At 39.1% G+C, this 10,103-nt stretch overlaps 1 protein-coding gene across 5 annotated transcripts; it reads right to left on the reverse strand.

Annotated features, from left to right (window-relative positions):
• Window positions 1-192: 192 nt before the first annotated feature.
• Window positions 193-9,005, reverse strand: LOC118777405 (NXPE family member 2-like). 5 transcript variants are annotated; one of them, XM_036528256.1, is made up of 9 exons: window positions 8,846-9,005; window positions 7,292-7,416; window positions 6,815-6,885; window positions 6,176-6,328; window positions 5,590-5,643; window positions 4,676-5,328; window positions 3,052-3,131; window positions 2,732-2,947; window positions 193-1,095 (listed from the first exon to the last, which is right to left on the reverse strand). In XM_036528256.1, the coding sequence occupies exons 4-9, from the start codon at window positions 6,227-6,229 to the stop codon at window positions 551-553; spliced, it is 1,602 nt and encodes a 533-aa protein (XP_036384149.1). In that variant the 5' UTR covers window positions 6,230-6,328; window positions 6,815-6,885; window positions 7,292-7,416; window positions 8,846-9,005; the 3' UTR covers window positions 193-550. The 5 variants fall into 5 exon arrangements, with proteins under 5 accessions (XP_036384149.1, XP_036384145.1, XP_036384147.1 ...); XM_036528252.1 differs by having other exon boundaries at window positions 6,815-6,962; XM_036528254.1 differs by having other exon boundaries at window positions 3,070-3,131; window positions 6,815-6,969.
• Between the last annotated feature and the right edge of the window lie 1,098 nt (window positions 9,006-10,103).

The following is a 10,103-nucleotide window of genomic DNA, read 5'->3' on the forward strand; positions in this document are numbered from 1 at the left end:
AAAACCAGATGCATTTGCTGACAGACTAACAGGAAAAATGAAGCATGAAAAATCAAACATTTTAATAGCCTACCCTTTCATAATCATAATGAAGATGCAATCATCTAGACTACATGTAAAAGGAATTTGTGCAAGAGAAATTATTATGATTAGAAATTATTATAATTTCATAATACTCCCAGAACTGCTGTGGGCTATCATACATTTTGCTAGCTAGCTAAACAAGGTATCTTAATATAGATACCTAGCTAGTTATCCAAATTATGAATCACAATATCATTCTAATACATTGACAATGATCTAGACATTTACCTGCTTATTAATATATCTACCTAATAGTCAGCTATTCTGACATACCAGCATAGCATCTCCAGTTTCACTTAAATTGAACACCACCTTGACCTTGTGGCATGAATCGCTACCTTGACTTTTAGCCATGCCACATAGTAACTTGCAAGCAGGTCATTAGTAACTCTATTCCTATTGTACCCACATATTATCTTGGTAATGGACATAGATATTACCATGCACATAGTCATACTAGACACCTCTACAGATTATGACAGAGGTATGACAGTGCGACAGCCACTTCATTAGAGACTACAATCTTGTTAGGGTGGACGGAAAAGGTGTTGGCGGCCACTGACATGTCCCAGGCATCTACCAGCCCCACCTTCAGGTCCCCAAACACCTTCCTCTGCGCCAGGTTCTGCATGTGGCCGTACCAGTCACTCAGACGCAGAATCACTGAGCTGAACTCCCTGTTGTTCTCCAGCTTGATGAAGACCTGGGTTTGAGGGCTGCGGGCCTGCAGTCGTAAGATCGCTCGACGGATATTGAGGAGCCTGTGGATGAAGAACTCCAGGGGGAAGGCCCGGAAGTGCTGTCCTATTCCAATGACTACTGCATCCTGACTGGCCTCGCCAACATCTAAACTGTCCAGATCTCTGGAAATGTACACAAACTCCTTCGTGCTGATGTGGTGGGCAATGATCCAGGGGGGATTATGTTTTTTCCATTGAATAGTGATGTTCCTGTGGTCATCAAAAGCCAGGAAAGGCATCCAAGCAATAGGTGATTTTTTTAATGTCAGACCTGAGAAAAGACAGAAACAGTTAGGATTAACAAAAAGAGTGTCCTGTAGTATTGTGGTGGATATTTGGGATTCACACATAAGTAAGACAATTGTTATCAGTTGGTACAGGTGTGTGATCATTTTGCACAGAGTTGATACTGTGGGGCATATTTGGGATATACACAGACATCAAATCAGAATCATCTGTCAGTGGGTGAGCGATTTTGCATAGAATAGATGATTGAAAACAGCTAGCTGCTGCTGACTGCCATGATAAACAAACATTTTAATAGCTAACTAAATAGGCTCTTGGCAGGTTATCTTTTAGCTGTCTAGCAATGACCAAGTTAGCTAGCTGGTTATTAACCATGTATTTAAGAATAAAGCTTGCTTACTAAGCTACAATAACTTGATTCTTGTTTCAGAACATAAACATAGGGGCTTCTGAGTGGTTCAGTCAACAAGGTGCCTATTCTGAGTGCAGGCTGAGCCCTACAGGCTGGGTTCAAAACTGACCATGCCATTCATCAATAATGATATTCCACTCGGAAGAGGGGAATAAGAGAAAAGAGGCATGTCTCAACCAGCAAAACCTGTAAAAATGAACAGAGATGTGGGAAGCTTCCCCAGTTCTTAAAGCACATGCACATAGATAAAATAATGTGTATTCCATATTCTAGCCAAGTAATGTATCAGATACACACAGTACAGTCATTTAAAGTGCTGCTACTGGCCAGATAACACGTCATCTACAAACAACCCAACCATTATGTGTCTGTTGTAGTTGAACATGCTTACATTAAGTCATACAGCTATTAGTTCTTTAAGTAGTCCTCTCCTTTGATTCATCCAATTTCTTAGTTCCCATTTCATACCACCCCAAGATATCTCCCTACAATAACTCTCAAATGGTTCTTATTTGTATAACTGGATTGGACAGATAATTCAAAAAAGGGGAGTAGCATTTTTACTCAACAAGCCATTTACATGTTACTTAGTTGCTTTGCAGACACTCTTATGGAAGAGAAGATGACATTTACAATTTACAGTTTTAAGATTCCAAAATAATCATATTGGTGATTTCAGTAGTGTTCTAAAGCCATTATTAGAGGACATCAATCTTCTACAGAAGTGTTTATAGACAATACTTTCAGATATCCATATCTATTATTTTTATGGCTCTAGGGGGCGATCTCTAACAGGCTTACATGATGACTCCTGCTTCAGAGGCCTGTTGCAATTGCTTAAGTGTACAGCCTGCATTATCAGTAAACAAAGTCCCACGCATGTACAATATCTGTCCTCTTCCTTTCAGATATTTACAGAACTCAAATCCCAGTTTAATGGAATATGGTCCATACATGTTCTTACATTGAAAAATGTTTTTCCTTCAGCCTTGTTTTCAGAAACAAACCTCAGCCATACAGGTCTATTACAACCTTGAAATAGAATATTACCTGGTGAAAGACTTTCAGCCCCTAAGATTCTAGCACATCAAATAATACATTGCAACCTTTTACACAGACATAATGCTCATAATATTCTACAGAGGGAACATTTCAAAGAAAATTATCCTGCAGCAATGGATCAACTCCTGTACTCCCATGGCTATTTGGCTTGTTGGAAAAATTTGGCATGTGCAATGTTGTTGCTCACCTAGCTTTTCTCCCAAATAGCTGACCCACTGATGTGCTGTGGAGTCACCTCTGACATGCAGTCTCCTTCCTGTCAGACAGCGGTTAATGGCATCTTCACTGAGGAAGGGGCCTATCTGACAGAAGGAGGAAAACCATCTGTTTGCAAAGAAATAGCCACTAGGAAAAGGGGACTTCATGCCTGGCACACACTTTTCAGATGGTCTGTGGGCTGCAGCTGAAAGAGAGACAAAGAGTGACCCCTAAAAGAGTGATAACTGCCTCATCACAGTGTTGATTTTTGAAATTAGAATTGGAGTATAAAAATAGAATGGTACATACTGGCAAAAAGCGATATACCAGAACAATTGATGACCCGCACAGGCCTAATGTTGTGTTTTATTTGTAATCCAACATTTGTCCTTGAAAGGAAAATTATAAAACATTAATTCATAGTTTTAAAATAGTTCAGGTAATGGAACACATTCTCATAAGCTTCAATTTCACTGACTTCCATTACCTCTGTGTCAGCCACACCTGTATAACAATATATTAGCCAACCCCAGATGTAACAGTTGGGTGGTCCAGAGTTAAAAAAACTGAAGCAGAAGGGGATGTTTTGTGTTTTAATATAGTCAGAGAGCATCTTTCTTAGGTAGGAAAGAGCCACGTGAGAGTCCAAGACAGGAGATTTCCTGTGATTTTAAAACTTACTTGAAAGCATTTTTGAGGAGGCAGAGGTCTCAAGAGCAGCTCTCTTGTTCCTGCCTCACTGACCAGCCTCATCATAATCAGCCGCATCATAAATGGCCTAGTTCTAACATTGCAGATTCATTGACCCTCTCTCCAATCTGAACACATAGTGGACATGGATACTTACATAAACTACCATCCGGGGGGGCTTCATAAGGGAAGACTGCCCCTCAGCTGTGTAGTAATGTTTCACAGCATGCCGAAACAGAACACAAACCATGGTGTCTAAAAGTGATTAGAGCTTCAACCATAACATCCCTCCACCCAGTCTCTGAGTCACTAAACTCCTGGGCGTGTACAGTAATAGCCGGTTCTTGACATCAATCCAGTGTGCAGTTAATGGAACATGGACACAAGAGACACACAGTCTGAGCTCCAGTTACATCACTTATCTGGCTCACTTTGTGACAATTGACAAGTTAACTTGGAGTAAATGGATGGGTGTGGAGATATTCTATTGCTCAGAAAGTGCGTTTGGTGGAAAACAGCCTGCTCTTGAGTAGAAATTGCGGGTTGTTAAATATATTTAATACAGATATGGAATCATCAGTTGGAAATGAAAGGTTATAAACTGCAACATTGTTTCTGTTTAGTGCTGTGGCCCTTGGACTGTTCTGATGCATACTCTGTTTTTTATTGCTTGATTGTTCTATTCAGCATTGACCATTGAATAGGCAGCCATGTTACATTGACTGAGCTTTTTTGAATGCATTAAGATCAAATGTGTGTGCTACATGTCCTTTAGCATTCTCCTCCAGCCATTAGTGTTCAGTGAGGCAGTTACTGGAATGTACCTCTGGGGATGATGAGACTATTTCCTGAAGCTCTACAATATAGAACACCTACCACAGGTTTTGCTTGTTCAGTTTGCGTGACTTGGCCTAGATTATTCTGGTGGTTTCATTTGATATGAATAATTTTAATGTCAGTCTTATTCCTACTGAAATATGCAGCATAAATAATCACTACATCTTTTGTACTCTAGTTTTTTGTGAGATAAAACATCTTCTGATATCTGAAGCATTTTAATCCTTTGCCAGACTTATTCAATGGCCACCTGCAGTGTGTAACTGGTACATTAAATGATTGCACTACGTCTAGTTAAAAAGCCCAGCAGTAACACTTGAAAATGGTTGGGTTGTTTGTAGATGACGTGTTATCTGGCCAGTAGCAGCACTTTAAATGACTGTACTGTGTGTATCTGATACATTACTTGGCTAGTAGCCGAGTCTCGTCTTTTGTCAGAAAAGGTCCTGGGGTGTTGTGGGAGGCTATGGTGTTCAAGGAGCTGCAGGGCAGGGTTGGGGGTTGTACACAAGCAAAATATTCCCCTTCCTCCTCGTCTTTGTATTCACACAGAGGGGCTTTTTTGTTCAGTCGGAGACCACATGTAGCTTTCTCTGTCTTGTTTCCATTGACAAAGGTTGCTGTATACTCAATCTTATTGTAGTTCTGCTTCCCGGTTCTCCAGAGGACTTGCACTGCCTCAGAGGGGTGAATCAGAAGCACAGAGACCTGCACCTCCCCAGGCCAGAACAAAGTGAAATGCACACGGTAGGAGCCATTGTGGAAGTCAGTGACATCTCCTGATGCAGACGCCTGAAGTTTGGGAGAGTGAATCCGAGCCAGAATGAAGTCTCCTCCATAGGCCTTTGGTCGCCCCCTATAGTCTCTCATCTCCACCAGCACATTCAGTGTGTCTCCCACACAGAACTGGTCCCTGGGCTGCTTCAGTCTGGCCACACTGTGTCGGGCACTGGAAGAGCTCTGGAAAGAGGTGAAGTTGGTGGCTGTTGGGAAATTCCCCCTTAAGGAGGAAATTACGTCCTCTACTGTCATCTCTCTGTATGGTGTAACAAATAGCTCCTGTAAAAATGGTAGAAACAAATTTAAAAAGTAATGTCATCATTTACATATGTTTTTGTAATCAATACGAATGTGTCTAAGTTGAAACAGTGAATTGTATAATAGTGAAGCAAACCATAACATTTGTCTAAAGCTTGTTTCATTATCTTGCCATCTATACCCCAATGAATAGGACAGTATCCTGTTTCACTGAGTGTGCTGGGCGAGACTGTAATGTTTCTATGTCATAACGCCTTTGGCATGAGAAATTACAGTCTGTACCTCAGTCATGTGTGTGTGGTCAGGTTTATTTTGGTTCTGAAGATCCAAAAAAGCCTGGAGTAAGAAAGGGAAGGTTTTGCTTTAGTCTGGATACTGTCCATATAATTTCAGAATTTTAGTCTCTCTCTACTACAGTGGCACCTACAGTCACATTTATGAAATGCACAAACACACTCATAACACTCATGCACGCACACACACACACACACACACACACACACAGAGAGAGAGATAAAATGTGCACTGAAAATTAGATTTAGTTGGTAGTCATGTACAGCCAAAAATTAAGCCTGTATATATATATTTTTTTTTGCAAAGGAATTAGAATTATTTAATGACATTTATAGAGTAATTGTGAGACATGCATGAATATATTTATTAGAGTTAGAGTTGAGAATTTATTTATTAGAGTTATTAGAAAGTAAGTTGGTATTTCTGTTGTTCTGTTGAAAATTTTTAAAAGAAAAAACGTGATGACTGTGCTTGAACACTCTAACACTGATTCAATTATTCATTGTTACACAAAAACCGAAAGATTGTGAAATTGAATGGAAACTATTCAAAAAAGAAATTGAACAGTTATTACCATTATTGAAGTCCATTTAACCATTTTGGAAAAATATAGAAAAAGAAACATCATGCAACACAGAGAAATGAAGGTAAATTTCTTCACTGAATAGTTACATCCCCATCTCACAAAACTAGACCCCTCTGTTGATGGATGGTCTGGTTTAGAACTCTGTAAAACAAGTAAACAGACAGACTTATTTCATCAGTTACACCACTGTAAAAATTACTATAAAATATCTATCTATGTTGCAAAATAGGCCATTGTGGCATGATGCTACATTTGTTTATATTTGTAGCCATATTTGTTTGTATATATTGTATAATATTTGTTGTGTAAGTACTACAACGGAATAATTCTACTAGCTTGACAAATGGTGTCAACAGTTATTAAAGGAATTAAATTCCTAATTTGTCAATTAAAATTACAAATATTATGGCTCTGGAGTAGGTCAATGGTCAAGGAGTTAGCTTTGAACACAAGCTGAGCTCTACAGCCTAGGTTCTATTCCAAGCCATGTCATTGACAATGACCACAAGCCTACAGTGGCAGAACAAATTGGCTTTGTTCCTCCAGGTGGTAGGGGTGGGTAGGTCAGCCAGGGTTTGTCCATCTCACCACACACTAACAACCCCCACTGATCACTTGGCCACTTACAGATTGCTTGTATGAAGCTTCACATGAAATGTCTTCCTTCAACTCATGTCTGTGCAAGATTGGCAAGGAGACTGTGGTGTGAAAAGAAGCAGTGCTTGAAAGCACCTGTTTCATGTTTGTGGCGATGAGTAGCTTGTCTATGCTACAGCTGGACACTCCAAATGAGGAAGAAAAGCATTTGGCAAGTCAAGTTTAAATTGGATTGAACAATTATGATAATAGTGATTATGACTATCCATTCATCACAGTCCTGAAATATCACATAAGAAAATGAAAATTAGGACACCTAAAGTTTTCAATGTAATTATACTTGTAATTATATGGTAAGATAATTTTTTGATGGGTCATTGTTAAATTTCTTTTATAAGCAAAATGTGAAAAATATTCAAAATTATAGGTAAAATGCATTATTTTATTATGCAACACCAGTTCCTGCTTTGATTGAGTTTTTCTCTTTAACTATAGAAATACAATTACCATGATTCCTGAAGAGGTTCCCCGAAGAGGAAAAATAACACAGAGACTAAACATTAATATTTTAAATGCATCCCCATCTCACACAACATGCCCTCCTTGGTCAGTGTTTGGTCTTGTGTGGTGTTCTGTAAAATAAGTGAATAAAGCAGAGAAGAGTAATGAATAATTGAAAAATTCTACCTATTGCACCTTTTAAAATGCATTGTTTAGCTATTGTCTCTATATTTGCAACACATAAGTAAGATAAACTTTTACAGTTATAACAAAACAATAAATTAATATTTAGAAAGTAAAATGAGTATTAGATTATATATACTATTTATATAATTATGCAAAATCATATTTCTCATGAAAGTTGGGGGCAGGGTACACACCTACACACAAACATTTTTACATACTGTAATGTAGCTAGAAGCAGTCTCTTGCCAAAGGGATAAGAGTAAGCTAAGGTGACCATAACCAAAACAGCATGTCAGTTTTTGCTGGTACGCTGGTGTGCTGTTCTATGACTTGACAGGAAATGGTGGGAGATAGGGACAGTGACACTGAGTCTGTGTAAGAGAGGACTGATTGTTTAAAGAAGTGAAAAAGTTAAATGGAAGACTCAGAGAAATTTGGGTGAGGTTGATAAAAGAGTTCAGAAACCAAAACCATCTATATCTCAGAGGCTGAACATTGTAACTCTATGAAAATGTGTGGTGTTACAATATCCACAAATGCTTACTAAAATGACAAGTGGCATTATCATGAAACATTTACCACAACCAGCAGACACAAGATCACCATATGTTTCTATCAAACAAGCAGTTATTTCTTTCTACATATCACTCTCTTTTCTTGCACTGGAAGACAGATTAAATAAACCCTCGTCCTTTTTCTGCATTTTACTTTAATTACTCATATTATGCTTACTTTACAATATGTAAGAATCATGGCAAACTCATAGTAAACTCTTAAGGGCAAAAAAGGGTCTATAAGGTCTAAAACTGTGCATGATACTATTTGGTCTTTGAATTGATATTAACATAATATTATTTACAGTGGCGGCGGGTGAGCTGGAAACAGGGGTAGCAGAAACATTACCTGTGAATAAGAATATTTGTTTTATTGTTAATCAAAGAGGATAAAGGGGAACAGGTTGAAAGTAATGACAGATTTAAAGGTAATGTTTCCGCTACCCCTGTTTCCAGCTCACCCGCCGCCACTGATTATTTACTCTCCTAAATGAACCACAGCTGGTTGAAACCTGAACAATGAGCGAGCCAACATCAAATTGAAGGGATTAAAAATTGGCACCTGTAAATTCTTAACATTCTGTCTTGCAAAGGAAGAGAGTTTTGTCCCACACTTTAACACTTTCATTTTTTTGCTGCACTCTCTGTATTTGTTACACAAAAAATACAAACATTTACTGTCATAAGAAAACAACACATCCTTGAATTTCCAGAACATTAAGGTTTGATTGAGAATCCCATTTATATTATATTAAGAATGTAATACTTATCAATAACCTATACAATATTTAAATGGTAGGTTTAAAAAATTGTGACTTACTTAAGAGGATTTCCCAACAGGACTCAATTTCCCAACAATTCAAAAACTGAAGATTCAAAGATAAACTTTTGGAAAATGTAAACATTTCAATTTTAGGTTTATTCCAGAGTAGTAAGTTTGTCCTTAGCAGCGACAACCAAAAAAGGGTTCATATGCTTCAGCAAACTTATCAGTTGTAGCAACTAGTTTACTGCCTTATAAAAGTTAAACATACACCGATGAACACGTCACCAGTATTGAAGTACCAGTTCCACCTGTTTCCACCCAAGTATATACACCTGTTTATTTTGAGTACAAGGAACCAGTGAAACCAGTTTGAGATGACTTTTGCTTCGTGACATGGTGCCTTATCATGCTGGAAGTAGCCATTAGAAGATGGGTAAATTGTGGCCATGAAGGGATGCACATGGTCAGCAACAAATACTCAAATAGGCTGTGGCATTCAAGCGATGACTGATTGGTATTAATGGGCCCAAAGTGTGCCAAGAAAACATTCCCCACACTATTTAACCACCACCACCAGCCTGGACTGTTGACACAAGGCAGGTTGGGTCCATGGATTCATGCTGCTGGCGCCAAATTCTGACTCTTCCATCTGTGTGCCTCAGCAGAAATCGAGATTCATCAGACCAGGCTACGTTTTTCCAGTCTTCAACTGACCGGTTTTGGTGAGCCTGTGCCCACTTCAGCCTCAGCTTTCTCTTCTTGGCTGACAGAAGTGGAACCCGACGTGGTCTTCTGCTGTTGCAGCCCGTCCACCTCAAGGTTCGACGTGTTGTGCATTCTGAGATGCAGTTGTACAGAGTGGTTATCTGAGTTACTGTAGCCTTTCTGTCAGCTCAAACCAGTCTGGCCAGTCTCCGTTGACCTCCCTCATCAAGAAGGCGTTTCTGTCATAACTACTGCTCACTGGGTGCTTTTTGTTTTTGGCACCATTCTGAGTAAACTGTAAAGACTGTTGTGCGTGAAAATCCCAGGAGACCAGCAGTTACAGAAATACTCAAACCAGCCCGGCTGGCACCAACAATCATGCCATGGTCAAAATCACTGAGATCACATTTTTCCCCATTCTGTTGGTTGATCTGAACATTAACTGAAGCTCCTGACTCATATCTGCATGATTTTATGCAAATCCGGGTTTGGTGGATGCCAGGAGAGCGCTACCTACCAGAATGCACAGTGCCTACTATAAAGTTTGGTGGAGGAGGGATAATGGTTTGGGGCTGTTATTCAGTACGAAAAGGCAATTCTTTAATGA

The sequence above is a fragment of the Megalops cyprinoides genome, chromosome 5 (assembly GCF_013368585.1).
Source record: "Megalops cyprinoides isolate fMegCyp1 chromosome 5, fMegCyp1.pri, whole genome shotgun sequence".
Lineage (NCBI taxonomy): Eukaryota > Metazoa > Chordata > Actinopteri > Elopiformes > Megalopidae > Megalops > Megalops cyprinoides.